This window comes from Sturnira hondurensis, unplaced genomic scaffold, assembly GCF_014824575.4.
Source record: "Sturnira hondurensis isolate 20B ecotype Veracruz unplaced genomic scaffold, ASM1482457v3 Scaffold0021632, whole genome shotgun sequence".
NCBI lineage: Eukaryota > Metazoa > Chordata > Mammalia > Chiroptera > Phyllostomidae > Sturnira > Sturnira hondurensis.
In genome coordinates, this window is record NW_028094263.1 from 3,720,224 (window position 1) to 3,739,966 (window position 19,743).

Consider the following 19,743-nt stretch of genomic DNA (forward strand, 5'->3'; position numbering starts at 1 on the left):
GAGTGCTGGATTAAGGCAAAATGAGATGGCAAAAAAGTGTTTTGAGCAGGATCCATAGCCATAAAGAGGAAAGGTAGGTAATCCAGGCTGGGTAGGGAAGCAGAGCAACAAAGCACACTTGCTGGACAAGTGATATATTGATTGCTCTGAGTATGTGGAAACAGCGCGTTAAATAAGTGGTTTCACCCCACTCCCCCAGATCTGTCTCCTGGGTCTCTAGGTAATCCTAAATAGCAGCTAAGCAATAGCTGCTGCTGGGAGCCAGAGGATAAGTGCAATTTCCATTTCCCCGGGGAATCAAATCGAGCTGAGTGAAGGGCCCCGACAGAGGATTGGCTACAAGGACCAGGCAAGTGATCATCCGCAGTGCCAGCCACGGAGCTGGAGTCCGGAAGGCTGCAGTGCTGTGACCTGGGCTTTGGAGCAGGCATTGTTTTTCTTCTTGTTCATGTTTAAAAACATTGAAAAAAAGAAAATCACTATAACGAATATGCTAGAACCAACTCCCGAGAAAATGCATTATTTTTCCCCCAAGGTTTACTTCACAGCGGTGGGTATAAGGACAGCATTTTTGTTCCCAGCTAGACCAGACCCAATGGGATCATTATGAGGTGCCTGTTCGTGAAATTTGCATTGGCCCAGAAGCTGTGGGGTTAGCCAGCCAGAGCCCAGAGCAACAACACACTTCTTCCTTCTCTGAAAGGCCAGGGCAAGGGACCTGGGTAAGTGGAAGGGCCTCACTGTGGGAACAAGGGTGCCAGTCCCTGAAAAAGCGGGTCGCTCCATTGTTTTTCCTCCTCTTTGGGGCTGGAACCGCGCTACTTTCTCTGTGACTTGCTGTATCTGCCCGCAGTGTTCACATGCAGACTTGTTTCTTCGCCACTGGGCATTTGATCTGCGTGGCCTTTCCTTCTCACCAATGGCATCAGTGTCTGTCCAGTCAGCAGGCGGGTTTACTGCCATCGTGGGTGCCCCTGCCCAGGTCTGCCACATTTCGCCTGCTTGTCCACACCCCCACTCACCCCTACCAATCCTGGAACTTCCTTGACCAATGTTTTTCTCCTTCATTTCCCTCTGGTAGTATCTAATTCCAGCGCTCTGTTATCTGGGATTGCTTAGGTAGGGGTAGCCTGAACTGACTTGAGAGAACAGAGCCAAGCTGAGACCAAGGGAGAGCTCCCTGAGAAGGAGGCTTTGTGCTTAGGTGATGCCCTTTCCCGGGCCCTCAGGCCTCCGACCTGCCCTGCAGCGCCGCTCGGCTCCAGTGCTGGCTGTGAACAGGACTGCCTTTCTTTCTCGGACTTCTCCGGAAGGAGACTGATGTGGGCCTCGTTACCGAGCAGGTGATTTGGACTGGTTCTCATATCAGAACCAGAGATTCCTCCTGGCTCCAGTTGCATTGACAGTAGAGAGGGGCGCCTCTAATAACAACACTGGAATACTAGGAGGGGGAGAATGAGCCAGTGAGATGAACTCTGGAGACTGGCGAAGACGGGAGCAGGAAGAAGAGGAGGCCATCTGAAAAAGCAAGAGGCAGGCCACTTAACCTGGGAGACAGGGTGTCTGGAAGGGAGAGCTCGACCTTGGCCAGCACAGGGTGGGCCTGGAGTGACTGCCTTTCCTTCTCCGCACGTCTGATAACGGCCTTGGGTGCCAGATGATGGGGATGTAAGAGCATTTGACTGGCTCTGCTTCAGTAGCCGGGCAGGGCGGGTGAGGATCAATTAAGCAGACACTGGAGAGCCAAAGGCAAAATGACAAGATCTCTAAGGCATTTCAGGTATGACTTTTGAGCTATTTATTTAAGATTTTACTTATTTTTAGAGAAGGAGAAAGAGGAATAGAAACAGATCAGTTGCCTTACACACACCCCCAACAGGGGACCTGGTCCAAAACCCAGGCACGTGCCCTGACTGGGAACTGAACCACCGACCTTTCACTTCCCAGGCCAGCAATCTACTGAGTCACACCAGCCACACCTTTTGAGTCTTTTAGGTTTTTCCTTTTATTTATCTTTGAACTCGAATTAAGTGGTTTCATAAGCTTCCTATGGTGACTCTAACCTGTGGACCTCACTTCCTGTGTAGCCCTTACCTTGCATGATTTTATGACTGAAGAGAACAGTAGGCTCTCCCCATAAGAAAATGTGGTCGGGGCACTGCTGACCTCTTTTCCCCAACTCGGTCCAGGTGAGTGTCTAGACACGGATGGAGCACTTGTGTTGAGTGCCCCAGCTGGATGGGAGGGCTCCCTAGAAGCCGAGGGCCTAGGCTTTGCTCCCTACAGCAGGAAGAACTGGAAGTGAGAGGGTGCAACTTTCTGTCGGGGGTCGAGCTGCACCCTTCTGTGTCATTTGTCTCCAAGTGAATTGACTTCTGGCCCTCCAGGAGACCAGAAGTGGCCAGGTGTCTTTGTTTCAGCCCTAGGACTTGGAAAGGACCTTGGCTGTTGAAAGCCAGCCCCCCTGTGTTTGACCTCATCCCAGTTTAAACTGGGAACTGTTATTCCCAGTCCCAAGGATAGACAGTTGGAGGGATGAGTTCTTCATGTGGCCCTTCAGAAGCCACTTCTCCTTGGTCTTCAGTTAGGGAAGAAGAATTCTGAGCCTCAGCTTCTCGGAGACTTGGCCCTGGGGTTAAACTGGTCCTTGGCCCAAGTCCTGAAGGTCCTTGGAATTCTCTGGAATCTCCCAGAATAAAAGAACTGGTTGGCTTGCTCACCTTGGGGCACAGGCTTTTGCTTTCTGGAAGGAAGCAACCCAGAGGTCTTTGGACCGAAAGGCATGGCAGATTCTCAAGGTCACCGGGGAGACATATTTTGGTCCGGGTTGCTGTTAAAGCCAGGAGGCCAGGTTCCTCAGATGGGGCTCCAGCTCCCTCCCAAGGACAGATGTCTGCCATGGTGCCCTTTATTCTATTTCCCTCGGGATCTGTGACTTCCCACTGGCACAACTCTGCCATCCTGCTCCCCATACTACTTGCCCCATGGGCACTCACTGTGTCTTGGTCTGCATCCAGAGCATCTGGCTGGGGGAAGAGCCCCCCCAGACCCATGCCCTCTCTCCCCTGCTCCCCGCTGCCCTTTGCCGCTGCTTTTGAGAAGTGTTCTTCAGTCCCCCCAGACCCTGCCTTTTGAAGGAGCAGCTCTCCCTGCCCTTGGGGCTTTCTCGCCACCGCCTGTTCTGGGCCGCCTTCCTCCACTTTGGCTTCACTCATCTCCCCAGGGCAGGTTTCCGCTGTCTTGGCTGAGGGCCCCTCTACTGCTTCCCATGGACACACTTCTGCTACCCTGGCCTCCACGTTGCCTGTTGCATCCGAAGTGACTTTGCTTCTGTCAGAAGCTCGCGGGGCTAGCTGTGGAGACAGACCTCCGCCATCCTGACTGTCCCAGGGACACACAGCCTCCGGTTTCCCGTCTGCCCTCTCTGGCTTTTTCTGAACTGCCCCAACTAGGGGCTCCGGTTTGTCTGAGGCTTTCCCCTCGCCCCCTTTCCCGTTCTGTATCGACACTTCTTCTGCAGGGATTCTTTCAGTTACCTCCCAAGGACAGACCTCCGCTTTGGTGCTGCCATCAGGCCAATGAGCAGCTGGGGCCGGAGCGTCCCATGGGCACAGCTCAGCATGCCTGCCCCCCACGCCGACCAGTTGGCTAGGGCAGTGACTTCCGGGGTGGGAGGGAGGGATCGCAGGGGCCCTGCTCTCCCGTGGACACACAGACTGTAGCTCTTTTTCTACTTTTTCCTCATCTTCAGTAGGGCCTCCTGCTTCTGAAGATGGAGCTCTTTCTTGGGTTATGTGTTCTTGGAGGGAACCCATTTTGGGGTCTTGTATCAGGTCCCCTTTCCCTGCCACCTCGTCAATGACTTCCGAGGACCACTCCGCCACCACTTGGCTCCTCATGCTGCCAGATGAGCCTGAGATCTCGCAGGCCCGAGCACAGGGTCCCCTCGAGTCCTCCTCCCAAGGACACACAGCTTCCTGCTGCTGACTCAGTTTTGTCTCTCCTCTTGATATGCCTTCTTTCAGGGAGCTGAGTGTCCCCCTGTCTGGACTTTGCTCCCTCTGCTCTGCTGAATCATTCCCCGTCTGTTTGAGTCCCTTCCCAGGAGCTCCTTCATTCACCTCCCAGGGACAGATCTGGGCCCGTTCACTGGCAGGTGCGTCCTCCACTTCCCAGGGGCAGACCTCAGCTGGCCTGCGCCCTGCAAGGCCCAGTTCCTGGAATCCGGCCTTCGTTCTGCCAGTGTCCACAGTGCCTAAGTGCTGAGGGTTGTCCCCCAGATCCACGGTCTCCCCGGGACAGGCCACCTCCCGCTCCCGGGCCGGCCTCCCTGGCTTCTTTGGAGCAGTAACAGTTATGCACGCAGGTCCAGAGTCTGCAGAATCCTTTTCTGTGACATTGGGTGATTTCCTCACGGCCTCGCGTCCCGAAGCGCGTCCCTCCCCTGCTCCAGCAGTCGCCTCCCAGGGACATAGCTCTGCCTTCTCAGCAGACAGCCTGTCCTCCACGTCCCACGGACAGATGGCAGCAGTTTGGCTTCCCACCCCACCTGACACCTGAAGACTGGCCTCGGGTCTATCTATGTGTTGAGGCTGTGGGGGGAAGTTGCCAGGGTCCACACTCTCCCAAGAACAGGCAACTTCCTGCTTTTGGAGCTGTCCCTCAGACTTTTCCCAAGCTGCTACATCTTTGATTCCTGTTGCTTCAGGCATTTCCTCCTTGTCCTTTTGAGGTTCTTCTCCTGTGGTCACCTGTCGCGGCATCCGGTCCTCTGATCTTTCGTTTACCTCCCGGGGACTGATTTCTGCTTTGGCAGGTATGGCTGCCTTTGACTCTGGCCTGAGGTCTTCCTGTGGATGTGCCTGCGTGGCTCTGTTTCCTCCATTGCTGAGGAGCTGGCCACCAGCTCTGGGTGAGGAGTCATCCACACATGGGCTGGAGGGCCCACCGGCTGTGCCCTCCCAGGGACACACTGACCCCTCCTGTGGACGGGGTGTCTGCACTGCCTTCCCAGTTTGTTCCCCCATCTCTCCAAAGAGCCCCTTCCCAGGGGCTTGTCCCTCTCCCTGGAGAGATTCTCCCCCCATCCCCTGAGCCTGCATTTCCTTTCTCACTACCTCAGCACCCAGCTCCCAGGGACAAACCTCTGCTTTCCTGAAGGCAGGAGCCTCTTCCGCGTCCCAGGGACACACCTCCGCAGGGCTCCTTGAGCCCTCGGGGGCTCCTGGGGCCCTAGTAGAGATTGCTAAGGGACCACGGAAATCCGTGCTCTCCCATGAACAAAGAGATTCCAAGTCCCTGCCAGGTTTCTGTCCTTTCCAGAAGGTCGCTTTCTTGGGGGTTTTCTGCTTTTCCTGGGAGAGTTCCTTCACTCCCTCGTGGGACAGCTTCTCATTCTCTCCTTCACTTGCCTCCCAAGGACAGACCTCTGCCTTGGTGAAGTCGGGTGTACAAGCTTTCGGGCTTGTGACTTTCTGCGGACATCTCTCCACCTCTCTGACCTGCATACTGCCCCCTGCCTCCCACCTGCCCTTGGTTAGCTCAGAGCCCTGAGGGGCTGGCTGAGGGGACATACCCCTGGGATCGGCACTCTCCCAGGGACACACTGCCTCCTGCCCCCTGACCAGCCTCTCTGGCTTTTTCTGAGCCATGGCAGCCACACCTTTGGGCTCTGATTCTTCTGGGGCTTTCCTTCTCTCTTCTTGGGAGTCATCTTGATCTTGTCTCAGTGGCCCCCTCCCGGGGCCTCCTTCACTCACCTCCCAGGGGCAGATTTCAGCCTTGCTACTGTCAGGCAGACACGTCTCCGACGCGGCAGCTTCCCAGGGGCACACCTCTGCCACCCCGCAGCCAGCACTGCCCGCGGGCTGCAGGCCAGCCCTGAGCCGTTCCTGCCTCCCTCCCGGGGCCGCTTTTGCTTGTTCAGCATTTTTGTCCCCAACTGCGCCCTGCCTGACTTGCCTCAGTGTGGCAGGCTCTGTTTTAGCTGCTCTCTCAACACCGCCCTCCCCTTGACCCTGGGATGTCCTCCTGCCTCCGTCATCTTGCTCCTGGCTGGCCTCCTGCTGACAGATGTGGAGCATCCTGCTGGTGTAAGCATTCTGCTGGTTCTGGAGGGACTCCTCATCTTCACACGGGGCGAGGGCCGCCTGCTTGCTCATCACCTTGCGCCCGCCTAGCCTGGGGGATCTGGGGCACGCACCCACTCCCTCTCCTGTAGCTCTGCCCTTCTCCCCCTCAGCACTCCCCTCCCCGCTCTCCTTTTCCCTGTGCGAGCTCCGAGACCGGGTCAAAGCTTTGATGGCCAGACCCAGGCTGCGCACAGAGCCCTGCTGAACAGGGGTCTTGAGGCTGTGCGATTTAGAGAAGATCTTGGACCTGTCCTCCTCCACGTCATCAGTTTCCCCCTGGAGATGCCTGTCCTCTGTGTCCACCCCATTGTCCCCAGCACGCTTTTTCTCTACTGCAACGGAGAGCGCCCTCCAGAGCCTGGCCCTAGCTGGGGCAGGGGAGTGGCTGCCTTGCTCTGGCCCTGATGAGCCTTCTTGTGCCACATTTTCTTTCTTGATGGGCAGTTCCGCATTCTCCCAGGGGCAGATGAAGGTGAGAAAGCTGGGACTTTGGGGGGTTACTGGGACTTGTGCTAGGGCTGGGACTGGGGCCAGAACTGGGGCTGAAGCTGGTATCAGAGCTGGAGCCAAGGTGGGGGTGGGAGAAAGCATCCTTGGTTCCCCCAGGCAAGCCCCGGACAGGGCTTTGGTGGGTGTGGAGACCTGGTGCTGGATGGGTGGGGGAGGCGGCCTTCCCCCGGCCACCTCCGGAAGCCGCCCAGAGGTACAGGAGCTGTCCCTGCTGCTGCTCTTGGCGGGGGAAGGTGGGGCTGACAGAGGTGCTCCTCGAGCGCGCTCCAGCCTCCTGGCTGATAGCCTGTGAGCTGGGCTCGCCAAGGCCGCCTCTGCCTTTCTTCTCTCCTCTTGCTCCTTTGCCTGCCGATAGGTCTCCTCCAGGTAGGCCTGGCTGGCCATGAGCAGCGCCTTTTCACTGGAGCCAGCCATGACGCTGAGAGACTTCTGCAGGGAGGCGGGCCGGGCTCGGGGGAGCCTCTCTCCCACTGTCAGGTTGTGGGCGCTGGCTGACCTAAAGCCCAGGGCAGGCGGCCCCTCCGCTGACTCCCGGCTCTCTGCCCGGGAGGCCCTCTTGGCCAGCTTCCTCCTGGGTAGCGAGTCGAGGAGAGGGGCGTCCTGCGCCCTGCGGGGGCTGCGGTCATAGGTGCTGTGGGCCTTGCGCAGGGCTGGCGGCCCCTCGGGCTCCTGGAGGCTGGAGCTGAGGAGCCTGCGGCGGGAGGAGCCGGGCAGGCTGCGGAGGGTGGGGGAGCCCGGGTCCCGAGAGTGCTGCCGAGCCAGGGCCTCGGGGAACTCAGCCAGGCACCTCACCAAGGAGCGGCCCAGGCCCTGGCGCCAGCTCCCCGGCTTCTTGGGCAGGTGGGGGTTGTTAGCAGCCATTTCCTTGGTCTTGTGGACCTCTAGCTGGGCATAGAGTTTCTTCAACTCGTCCTGGGGGCCGGGAGGAACAAGAAGAGCTGACATTGGGATGAATGGGCTAGACGCCACCCTCTGGCTGCACCACCTCCCCTCTTGGCCCTCATTAAGGCCATTTTCTCTGTTTCCCACCAAGCAGTGCCCTTCCTTGCCTTTAACCCTCCCAGAATTCACCTGGTTCCCGGCCTGACCCACTCAACTCTGAGGACGAAGCTTGGGATTCCCTCTCTGGGGCACTGTGGCCTGCCAGGCAGTCACCAACTTGGGGGGCGGGAGACCTGAGTTTGAGGCTGCTGACCCCTCATGTGCTTCGAGGCTATTTTCTCCACCTCCCTGAGCCTCTGTTTCTATGAAAGAGCAGTGACTGGCTGCCTGGAGTTAGCTTTCTGACGGGGATTGTAGAAAATTCATGGGACTCGTGGGCATAAGTGCCACATTCAGGTGTGAATGATACAGTGGGGATTTGAAAACCTTTTAAACTTTGGATTTCTCCCCAGGGCCAACACAGAGAGAGTGGACTGGGGTGGTGTGGCAGTGGTCCGCACACTCTCGGGGTCCCTGCTGAATTGGGGTTTCGGTTCAGCCTACACCCAGGGGCAGGAGGCTGGCAGGCAGAGCTCAGAGGGTGTGGAGGGCACAGTGGGAATGAGAGGTGGGGGCTGTTGGACACGGAGGGAACTGGGAGATGTAAACAAGTCAGGTGTGGAGGCCGGCCCCAGTGGAGGCGGAGGGGAGGGACCAAATGGCTTCCCGGGGTTTCCCACACCATTGGGTTAATAAAACAACAGGCTCAGACCGCCAGGTCTCCTTATTTCCTGACCACTGAGTACTGAGCACTGAGCCCCTCATTAGGGTTCCCTTAACTGTAATGACTTCCCTAAGCAGAAAAACGAGAGTATGGACGCTCTCCTGATGTAAGACTCAGAAGGGACTTTCTTTCTTTAAGACAGCCAGGTCCAGGAAAAGGGGGTCCTGGTGTGGAAGCTGCCCAGCCCTGACCAACACTAGAGTTACCACCTGCCTCGTGTGCTGGGCACTCGGCCTTCTTTGTCTGCCCCTTGTGATACCCCTGCCGCATGGGGTGGGGGACACGGGGAATTACAGTTCCACCTTTGGGGTCTTTTCACTTGGGTTATGTGTGTGGTCTTCTTTAAACAGAGGCGGGGAAGTAGCTCCAGGCGATGATAGGGAGTGGAGGGAGGCCTGTCTCCCTGCGAAACCCTGAAAGCAGACACCAAACGGAGGCAGGGGGCGGTATGTACCCGGATGTCTCCAGGGTCCAGGCTGCGCTGGCTCCACGCGGAGGCAGTGCTGCTGTCGAAGTAGGAGCCGGAGCGCTGCAGGTCGAGCTCATCCTCGTACACCTCATCCACCATCTCCTCTCGGGGAGGCGCTCCCGTCTTCCAGAACTGGCCGGGGAAGTGGGCATGATTGGGAAAAAGACTCTTTTTGCCTCCCTGTTCACGCCTCCTCCACCCACCCAGTGGAATACATCATTCCTTCAGGAATCTTCACCCCCTCTCGGATTCAGAATTCTGGGGTCCAAAGACTTTCTCTCCCTCTCACCTTTCCTGATCTTCTTTCCCTTAGAGGCCAAGGGGTCTCAGCCTCCTGCCCCTGCAACCCCTAGCCATGTCCTCAGCTCTCCACTGCTCTCTGTAAAGGCTTCTGTGCTGATTTTCAGAGTCTGCCCATCATGAACCCGTGTAACAGGGACGCCTCCAATGCTAGCTCTTATTTCCCTTAGGGACTGGAGGCTTCCTTCCCCAACCTCCCGGAAGTGAGCCCCTTGCTTAGGACTCCTGTTGATACAGAGCCCACACACCTGCAAGGTGTCATCCTCACCCTGACCTGGAGAGGGCGCTGCTGTCGCAGCAGATCCACCATGCCCCTGACAGGGGTTGGGAAGACCTCACCTTAGGGATGAAGATCAGGGCCAGGGTGGCGGTGACTGTGCTGTGGGTGTGGAAGAAGAAGAGGAGGAGGGTCCAGTCCGGGTGCAGGGAGGGAACCAGCACAAACCTGAGAGTGTGATGGGAGGGAGATTCTTATCTGTGGGTGGGCATGGTCTCTTCCTTCCACCAGTCTCACTGGTCCCAGCCCCAGCCCTGGTCTCTGTGGAGGTGCTGGGGGGGTGGGGGGCAAGGCAGGCACTGTTCCTTCTTCTTGCTCTCTCTGGGATGTGGGTCCTACCCCAGGGCTCCCGTTCACACCTGTCTCCGAGAAGCCCTCCCAGAATACTCCAGCTGGCCTTCTCTGGCTGCCTGTAGTACAGACTCATGCCCCACAACTCTGTTATGGACCAGCCCGTGGATGGATTCTGCCTCCACCACAGGGCCAGGTCCTTATGGACACACAGCAGGCAAGCTGCTGGGACAGCTGCGGTGGGAGGAGGGAGAAGGCAGAAAGCTGAGCAAGTGTGGGAGGGTGCTTCCTCTGCCTGGGTGTCGGGTGAGACATGGGGTGCAGGAGGGGTATGTGGGGTAGGGAGAGAGTACAGGTCGGGGGCCTTCCTCACCTAGCAGTGTTGTAAGGGTGGCCCTGGTTATGGGGTACTCTCATCAGGGAGAAGCAAGGAGTAGTGTTAGGTGGGGAGGAGTCGTGGCGGGGGAGGGGGCGTCCTCACCTGGCTGCATGGAAGGCAGCAGAGAGCAGCAGCTCGTTGTGCAGGGCGATGCCCATGTAGCGTGGTTCGTGGAAAGCTGAGGGCACAGCCCGGGTGGCATAGCAGAGGAAGCTGCCCCAGCACAGGAGCAGCATCTCGGCTGTGGGGAAGCAGCGAGGGGCACTGCCTTAGCAGCCAGGCCCCCCTCTCTCTCTAGGGCTTGCTGGGGGAACCTGAGCCAGGGGCCTGGATCCCAGGTGGGAGGAGCAGGACCCGAGGACCCGTGGAGGTGCAGGATCAGGGGCCAAAGTGAGACTAGGCTCTGTGAGAGCAACTCACCCACAACCATGACATAGTCCCAGTGGTCATGGTGGCAGAGGGAGAACTGACGGCCCGTGGGGGTGTGGCCTCGGGCCACCAGGGGCGTGTGCAGGGCACCTCGCTCCAGGACCCCCACTGTCCACACAGCCAGGAAGCCCAGCACCAGCAGCAGAAGCAGCCCCAGACGCCGAAGCAGCTGCCCACTGCTTAGGAGGGGGCCCCGCTGGGCCGTTCGAGACAGAAACAGCTGAAGCACTCTGCAAGGTGTAGACGGGGGGTGGGGGGGGGGCAAGGAGATGGGCCAGGGCTCTGTCCTCTGGCCATTGCTCCCCTAACCCCCACATATACCTGTCTTCCCACCCCTTCCATGGCTTGCTGCCTCCTTACCCCCTGGGAAAGTGACATGGAGGGGAGGACTATAATGACTATGATCATGCGGGCAGGCTTTGGGGACACGGGAGTGGAACTGGTAAGAGTCTCACTGTGGAAAAACTGCATTCCATCAATGAGCTGGGGCGGCCAGGAATGAGCAGCACGAGAGCAAGTTCCGCTCCAGCCCTACCTATACAGCTTGAGTATAATGGTGCCGTAGACGATGGCAAAGCCCAGCAGCCGGACCCAGCGGAGAGCAACGCAGCGGAATACACCGGGCTTGAAGTACAGGATGAAGACCTGGTGAGAGGGGTGGGGGGAAATGGCTGCTTTCCACCGCACTCCCACTGCCTGCCAGGCCTATGCTCAGCACACTGTCGATCTCCTCGCAGCCTTGCAATAGAAGCGGCATCACCCCTTCTCTCTGTAGCTTAAGCAGCTCAAGAATCAGGGAGATTATCCCTGGCTGGTGTAGCTTGGTGGATTGAGCGCCGGCCTGCGAACCAGAGGATCGCAGTGCGATTCCCAGTCAGGGCACATTCCTGCGTTGCAGGCCAGTTCCCAGCAGGGGACGCACGAGAAGCAACCATACATTGATATTTCTCTCCCTCCCTCCTTCTCCCCTCTAAAGATAAATAAATAAAATCTTAAAAAAAAAATCAGGGAGATTAGGTATCTTGTCCTAAGCCACACAGCGGGTCATAGAGCTCTTTTAAGCTTGGACTCTGCTTCCAGAGCTCACTAGGCGAGCCTGCCACTTGTGGGTCTGAGTAGGGGCATCTGGAGATCTCTGAATCCTCCCAAGAGGACAGAGAGGAGAAAGCATTCTGGGGTTTGGAGGGTACCACACTGGGACTGTGGGGACCCTGGGAGGTGGAGGTCAGCCTCTTGCCACAAACTCACAGGGAAGTAGAGCAGCAGGGATCCAAAAAGAATGGTTTCCAGCAGGACAATTCCAGATGCCCGGATTCTCTGTGAACCCAGAAACAAGAGGCAAGTAAGCAGGGCAGTCGGTGGGAGGACAGAGGCTGGACGATGGTCTTAGGCCTGTTTTAGGGGTCACTCAGTGATCCCTGGGCTAAGACTTCACCCCATAACATTAGCTCCACCTTCCACTCACAGCCATGCCCCTGTTCCCACCACAGGCTTAGTTTCCCTGGCACAAAGCCTGGCAAAGGCCCAGGTTTCAGACCCTAGCAGCCTGGCCCCGATCCCCTGCACCCCCAGCCTGGGCCTTGCTGCAGACCTGGGCTCAGATCAGAAGCTGCAGGAGCTAGAAGGTACCTCATGCATCTCTCCAAGCTCTGGTTCAGACTGCTCCCTCATCTAGATACCCCCTTCTCTGCCTGGTAACCATCTGGTTGTCCTTCAAGTCTGGCTCAAATGTCACTTTCTCCAGAAAGTCTTCCCCATGCCAGCTCAGGCAGGACAACCCGGTCCTTTCTCTGAACTTCCAAAGAAACTGACACAACTCCATTGACTCCATCCTCGCCTCTGTCTCTCTGCGCTGTTATTTATTCACATGCCTGCTGCCTCTGTTCACCTGGGAGCTCCAGGTTTGAATCAACATCAATGCCTTCATTTTCCAGGTGAGGAAGCAGGTCTTAGTTGGCACTTGCCAAATGTCATGTAGCATGTTAGATTAATAATCAAGACCAGAACCCATTCCTCCTGAATTCTAGTCTCAGGTGGCCTCTGGTCTCCAGCTGATGCCAGGGATACAAGCTGGGTAGGATGTGTGTGCAGAGAAAGACATGGGGAGGAGCCTTCCCTACCTTGCTCCCGCGGCAGCGGTAGGAAACCAGCATGCTCAGGAAGACGGACGACATGCAGAAGGCCTGGCAGGCCAACACTGCTGTCCGCAGTGCCAAGGCCTCCTCCACCAGGCACGGCGTGGCATCCCTACAGCTGGTGCAGCTCTCGGCACATGGCTGGCACCGAAGCAGCCTCCCGGAGCTGCCTCGTGGTGACACAGATTGCTCAGTGGGCTGGGTGGCACTCTCCTCTGACCCTGTAAAGAACAAGATGGAGGCCCTGGCTGGTGTAGCTCAGTGGATTGAGCACGGGCCTGCGAACCAGAGAATCGTGGTTCAATTCCCAGTCAGGGCACATGCCTGGGTTGCAGGCCAGTTCCCTGCAGGCCAACTCCCAACAGGGGACGCACAAAAGGCAACCATACGTTGATGTTTCTCTTCCTCTCTCCTTCCCCTTTAAAGGTAAATAAATAAATAAAATCTTAAAAAAAAAAAAGAACAAGAACAAGATGGGTGCAGGGAGGGGGCATGGCTGGGGCATCCTGAGATGCTAGCCTTCTCTCCCAACAGTCAGCCCAGCCCTCTCCCTGCCATCCTTGGATGGACTCCTTTGGTCAGGAGGGGAGGGAGGAGGACATGGGTGCTCCCAAGGGAGTGCAGGGTACCGGGAAGAGGTGACGCCAAGTCAGGGCTCATTGCAAAGTCAACCTGCAGCAGACTGGCCTGTTCCGGGCTCGTCCTCAGACTACATCCTGCCTACCTCTTCGGCTTCTCTCAGCCTGGGAGGAAACCACCCGGTGTCTTGCCTGAGCCTGCCTCGCCCAGATACCCTCCTCCAACAAGCCCAGCCTATAAAATGCCTGCCTGGCCCTCACCACAGTTACATACCCCCGGAGCGGCTTGTGCCATAGAAGCCTGGTCGGCAGCGGCAGAGGTAGCGGCCGAGGACAAAGCCCTGACTGTCCAGAGGGATGCACTGTGGGAACGACAGAAAAAACCCAATGGATGTTTGTACGGGGCTTTCCCTCCCAGGGATATGGAGGGCCCGCCCTCTCCCTTTCTGTCCATCGCACCTGGGCCCATCCCAGGGAACCTCACCAGAAGTCCCCTCTGGTCCCTCCGGAAGCCTTCCCTCTATGGAAACCCCACTCCACCCGACACCCGCACTGCCTCTCTTCTCAAAGAAACGCCCAAGCAAAGAGCATGGGGCTGGATCACCCTTTTGTTCAGACCGGCAGGGACAGGAGCCTCGCAGGTCCCGTTTCCCAGTGCCCAGCTGTGGTTAGAACGAGGTGCTGTGGGAGGTGTGAGTAGGAAGAGCTCTGAGCCCAACTGCACCTGTGCACCTACATCCTGCTTCAAAGGGTCCCGCCAGCCTCCCTCTTTGGCACACAGGTGAGTTGAAAAGGCTCCCACAGAGGAGCGGCTTCCTCCGTCAGGGGCCATCTGGCTTTGGCACAGGACTGCTCTCCCCAGCCCTAATGCTAGGCTAATGCCAGGTTGGTGGAATGCCAAGGCCGGCCCTTTATTCCACCTCCGCCCATTAATGTTTACCCAGCAGGGGACAGAGCAGACCTCAGAGTCAGGTGAGGAAGATGAGGCCAGATCTGCTGTAGGGAGTGGCCGGGAATAGGCAGCATTAGGCAAAGGAAGGGGTAAACACCCAGAGATTCTATATCCAGCCCAGCTTCCACCCAGAAAGATTAAAGGGTGCTGCCTCTGGGATCGTGGCCCCGCTTCCCCTCTTGCCCGGCCCACTGGAACACGGTCTGCTCCTGCCAGAGTCTGCACAATCAGACAAAAGCCTGCCCAGAGCTGTGACTGTGGCCTGGGTTTAAAAGGAACCGGACACTGGAATTTCTTCTCTGTCCCTGGATTTACAGCTCCAAATACAAGTGCCCTGAAGAGCAGTAGGTGCCCAAACCGGCCCCATCTCCCAGCAGGCTGCAGGGCTGGCCTTGGCCTCGGTTCAGCTCAGGAGCGAGCATGCAGCCAGTGTAACTGTGGAGCAAATTCGTGCACGGGCCTCCCAGTTCCCCAGTACTGGGCTTGCAGGATTACCAGCCATTGCTTCCACTATCCAGATTCTTCTGCATCCTTGGCTTGGATTCCACTGGCATCTGGCCTGGGTTCCATCCTCTATACCAGTCCCAGAGCTCTCCAAGCTCCAGCTTAGGTTAGATTCCTCCCACACCCCAACCAGCAATTCCGCTTATTTCAGCAAACACCAACTGAGCATCTTTTGTGGGCCAGAAGGAGCCTGGAGCTCTGTTGACATGATATGACAATGTGGTCCAGGAGAAGGGAAGGGGATGATTAATAGAGATTCAGGAGATGGTCTTGGAAAGGGACTTTGGAGCCCCCAGTACCAGAAGGAAAAGCAGACGGGGAGGCTCACGGTTTCAAAGACACGAAAGCGGTTGTCTCGGGTGAAGGGCGGCGGGGGGTCTGTAAGCATCCTCACTTTTTAAAAGCCTGGAAGCTCATTTTTGTCTCATCACTAGAAACTTCCTGAAGCCCTGAGAGGCTGGTGTGCCTTTGTCAGCCACTTCTGGGAGCTGGGTGGTGGCAGTGGCGGGAAAGGAGGAGGGAGGGAGGACCCTGCGCACCGTCCCCACCCTCCCCTTGCCCTTACCTGGGTGCTGTTGAGATCGCACAGGTGTGTGTTAGCGTACCAGCCTGGGCCGCTGGCACACTGATTGATGTCCACACTCTGAATGTCTACGTCCATCCGCACCTGCCCCCTAGGACAGTGAATCAGCAGTTAGGGACACAGTGGAGGATGTCAAGGTGGACATGTGTCCTTGGGCCCCAGACTACGGGCAATGCAAGCGCTGCGGACGTTAGCACAGCGGCTGCAGTGTGTAGAGAGGCGGCACACAGGCCTTCCATTTCTCCAGTGCGATTAACCCCCACTGTCTGCAGGCAACAATCCCTCTCCCCATGGGCTGTCCCCCCTCCTCCCAGCGCTCAGCTTTTCAGTGTCCTAGCATTTCCTGCCTTCTGTAAATTGGTAGAGGAAGGGGACGTGTCAAGACATGTGGGAGCTGGGACTTTGATGATCTGTTTGAAGGGGATTTTCACACTTCCCACTGCACACTCACACTCACACATACACACATGGAGCTCAACTATTAACTGCCCCTCACTCTGCCCAAACCAGGTCTGAGTTTATTATAGTGAAGCAGCTATGGAAGGGAGGAGCCCAGAGCTAGAGCTGCCTGGCCCAAGGGCTCCCAGCCTCTGGTCTCCCCAAGTGGGGAGAGCTGGCAGGGAGCCAGACTTCCTGCTGGCAGCAGGGGACCCTGCTGGGGACAGCCAAGGGGGACACAGAGCTGGTAAAACAATGTTGATTGCTGAATGACTTGAAGTACTGTGCCCGGTGGCTCCCTCCTTCCTACCAGGGCTCCCAATCACCTCTTCACTCTGACTGAGGGGGGTCAGTTATTTGAGAGGTATCACAGCCTCCTGGGTCAGGACGGGCAAGACAGTGGAATCTACCTGATGTAAGTATATAGCCATTGGGAGTGACCCTGGGGACCTGGCCAACTCCTGGACAGAAGGGGCTTCAACCCCTCCCCCCTAAGAACTTCCCTTCTCTTGGAAAGGCCTCCATTTGCAGCTCTGAGTTGCCAGAAAGCAGCAGGTTTGGCTCCTGCAGTGCCCACTGGGCTCCTCTAAGATGCCTGCTGTGTGGATTGTCATTTTCATCCACAGGAACAAGCCCTCTCTCATGCCTCTTAGACCCACTACTCAGGCCTAGGGGCCAAGACCTACCCCTGGCTATACCCACACATCGGTGCACACACATGTGCATAACTATGTGTGAATACATTGATTCATATACCGTCTGTATGCTCACACCTGTGTGTGTCAACACGTAGTCACAAATTCCCAGAGGTGACTGCAAATACACTTTGCTGAAGGCAAATACATGATCTGGGTCCCCCAAACACACCTGTGCATGCCAAACGACCTATGCACAGCTGGGTGGACATGAGCTCCCCACCCCAACAAACCTGCAAATATACCGTATCCTGCACAAATCCACTTACCTGATCTCCGGGCTGAGGTCCGGCTTGAGTCCATAGAAGGTGGCCGAAAGTGTGCTAAGCCAGCCAGGACGAAGCTGGCCTTCCTGGCATTCCAGGAAGGGAGGAGACAGCCTCACATGCTGTGTGTCCCCCAGATATCCATCTCCCCGTGGCCACTTGGGGCTTCCGAGGGTCCCTAGGTCATTGGTCAGCACCCGTTTCTGCAGGGCAGGAGTGTCCAGGGTCCCAGTTAGGATCTCTTCCAGCACCCTGTTCCCAGACAAGTCCTGAAGGATGGTCTCCTCCCCCATTCGGGTGGCCTGCAGGGCCAGCTGCAGGTGGCTGGCCCCTGGTGGAGGGTTAAAAGTCAGCAAAGCCCGGTATGCCCTTGGGTCCCCCTCGGCCACGCTGCGGACTAGCGCCTGGTACCACTCCACATCCTCCTCCACACTTGACTCACGGATGTCATTGGCTTGTAGCAGCATGTTGAGGAAATTGGCAGCCTGGGAAATGGTGCCTGCTGCCCTCCCTAGGATCGGGGGGACCCCTGGACCGGCTTTTGCCCCCTGAGCTTCATAGCGCCCACTGCAATTAATCCCCAACAGCTGCTGGGCATCTCCAGAGTAGAGAAAAGCCAGGGCTGCTTCAGCACCCTCTGGGGGCACCCACACAGGTACATATTCTGGCTTGACTCCGGAGGACAGCGAGGGCAGAGGGTGGGAGGGTCGCAGAGTCCCCAGAGCCCAGCCACAGAGGAGATAGCAGCCCAGCAGCCCCCACATTGGAGGGGACACAACCACTTTCCTGGTGTCCATCACTGGGGCAGTTCTCAGGGACCCTGGGGTCCAGGATGCCTGGGGATTTGGTGGCTCAAGAGAGCTCAGGCAGAGGCTGGCTGCAGTCTGGGACTGCCGGCCTGCCCGACTCCTTTCCCCGTGTTCTCTCTTCCTCTCTCCCTCCCTCTCTCTCTGCTTTTGCTGTGTCGCCTGTTTTTTCTTCTTTCTAAAATCATCAGCTGGCTTCTGGATGTAGGCATGAGGGCTCTCCCTCCTCTTCTCTCAGTGTGGCCCCCATCAAAAACCCTCTAATCCCAGCACACCACTCTTTCCTCCCCCTATTATCCAGTCTCTAGTCTCCCTCCTCCCATTCTCCACCCTACATCTGTTCCAGAGAAAGAGATACATGGGAGGGGAGAGGAAGGGCCCAGTCGTTCTCTCTCCCCCTCTCTTTCTGCCTCCCTCTGCCCTTTGCTCCGTTGGAGAGATGGGCAAATCCAGGATGGGGCGTCATAGCAACCGCAGATGAGCCCCTGCTCCTCTCTCCACCCCTCCGCTCCACTCAGCCGCCTGGCAGCAATTGCGACGGGCATGAGAAAGGGCCAAGCCGCATCTCCTGGCAATCTGCTCTGGCTGCCTAGAGCCCCGACACTATGCTGCGGAACTGGGATTGAGATTAGGGATGGTGACGGTGGGAAAGAGAGCTTCAGGTAACCACAATCAGTCATGGTACAGACTGTGGCGGTTTATAAAGTGTTTTTCATGTACATTATCTCAATGCATCTTGCCCACAACCGCATATGGTGAGTACCATCCCCATTTCACGAAAGCAGAGAGGGTCAGAGACTCACCCAAGGTCACCTGGGGCTCACTTTGAGCTGAGACACAAACTCGGAGCTCTGACTCCCCTACAGTGCTCCATCAACCCACAACGACAGCCTGGTTATTCATCCTCAGGGACCTGAATCAAGCCCCATTACAGAGGAGTAGGTCAGACTCAGAGAGGCAAAGGGACTTCCCTAGGACCACACTGTGGCTTGCGACAGTGCAGGAGCCTCTACCAGGTCTCCACCTCCCCACCCAGGGGTCCCCCCCTCCGGCATCACAGAGTTGACAACCGCAGCCAGTGGGGTGGTTGTAAGCGGGGGCAGGGACAGGAGAGTGCACAAAGCTTTGCTTCCGCTTCTTCTACCTTCATTTTGTCATTCTAAGTCCTGCTTTCCTCTTTTCTTCTTGACAACTGTGCCTAGCCTTTCTTGGTCTTCCTGGTTTTCTTATCGCTCACGCCATTCCCTCTGTCAGACTCGATAACTAAAGAGCTTAGAGTTCGTCTGAGACAGCTTCCCTGGATCAGAAGGATGTGGGTTCTTGCAGGTAGCCACAGAACAAAGTCCCTGCCTTCCTCCCTCTCCTTCTCCATTGCCTTTCCACTGCTGACGCACTCCGCACTCGGTGATCTGGCCCCAAATGCACATGCCGTGTCTTTTGGCTCCTTCCCTTCTCTCTCTGTTCCCCTCAACCTCTGACATCCCAGGTCACTGAGTGTATGTAGGAAGGGACAGGTGGAGGTTGCTAAAAACGCCCCTTACTTTACAGGTGGCCTCTGCAAACCATTATGCTGTAGGACCCTAAGTGGCAGTTGAGGGGTGGGAGAGAGAGACGAGGCTAAAGGACAAGCCTCCAGAAGAGCCCTAAGGTGTCGGAACCAGAAGTGCCTGCAGCCCAGACCTTTCTCTAATAGAGAAGGAAACTGAAACTGAATGTCAGCAAAGCGACCTTCTCAAGGCTGTGAAGCCAGTGAGTGGTTCCTGGGGTCGGACCTGCGTCACAGCTCCATAGCCCTGGCCTTGGCCACTCTGATTCTGCGTGCTGACTAACCGAGAGAGGGACAGAGGGAGCAAGTGACCCGGTCCTGGTTCCTGTTGTTGTTGTTCCTGTAGCATTAGTGAAGGCCAACAAAATACACTGGGTGAAGACACAACAGCAAGTTGTTTGTTTTCCCCTCAAGAAGCTTTTCACATTAATACCAACTAACAGTTGTATAATGTTTTAGCATTTATATGTAATCCCCACAATAGCCCCGTCAAGAGGGATTATTATTGACCTACTTTTTTTTTTTTTTTTACAAATGAAACACTGGTTCAAAGATGTTTAACTGTTTGTCCTTGGTCATACCTCCAGGAATTGGCCTGATTAGGACTCAAACGAGAGAGCGAGCCCCAGTGGGACGGGGACTCAGCCTGTCGCACTCACTGCTGCACCCCCGAAGCCCAGCCCACTGCCGAGCGACTTCGGTGACTGCAGGACTAGTTTAGATGATCTTCATTGTTCTTCACAAAGTTT

At 56.8% G+C, this 19,743-nt stretch overlaps 1 protein-coding gene across 5 annotated transcripts; it reads right to left on the minus strand.

The window, feature by feature from the left end:
* Positions 1 to 2,002: 2,002 nt before the first annotated feature.
* GPR179 (G protein-coupled receptor 179) lies at positions 2,003 to 17,774 on the minus strand. Of its 5 annotated transcripts, none has more exons than XM_037033419.1 (11): positions 16,646 to 17,774; positions 15,226 to 15,334; positions 13,479 to 13,566; positions 12,612 to 12,841; positions 11,740 to 11,808; positions 11,027 to 11,136; positions 10,483 to 10,721; positions 10,165 to 10,303; positions 9,455 to 9,560; positions 8,801 to 8,947; positions 2,003 to 7,553 (listed from the first exon to the last, which is right to left on the minus strand). In XM_037033419.1, the coding sequence occupies exons 1-11, from the start codon at positions 17,437 to 17,439 to the stop codon at positions 2,502 to 2,504; spliced, it is 7,083 nt and encodes a 2,360-aa protein (XP_036889314.1). In that variant the 5' UTR covers positions 17,440 to 17,774; the 3' UTR covers positions 2,003 to 2,501. The 5 variants fall into 5 exon arrangements, with proteins under 5 accessions (XP_036889314.1, XP_036889315.1, XP_036889316.1 ...); XM_037033420.1 differs by having other exon boundaries at positions 11,027 to 11,115; positions 12,612 to 12,847; XM_037033421.1 differs by having other exon boundaries at positions 9,455 to 9,494; positions 12,612 to 12,847.
* Positions 17,775 to 19,743: the final 1,969 nt, after the last annotated feature.

Bases quoted from the DNA above. Each gene is read 5' to 3' on its own strand.
- GPR179 (XM_037033418.1), bottom strand. From the start codon at position 17,439: ATGGACACCAGGAAAGTGGTTGTGTCCCCTCCAATGTGGGGGCTGCTG. The intron at 13,567-15,225 runs GTAAGGGCAAGG...TCGTTCCCACAG, and splicing joins GCGATCTCAACAGCACCCAG to TGCATCCCTCTGGACAGTCA. The intron at 11,809-12,611 runs GTAGGGAAGGCT...CTGGGTTCACAG, and splicing joins ACCGCTGCCGCGGGAGCAAG to AGAATCCGGGCATCTGGAAT.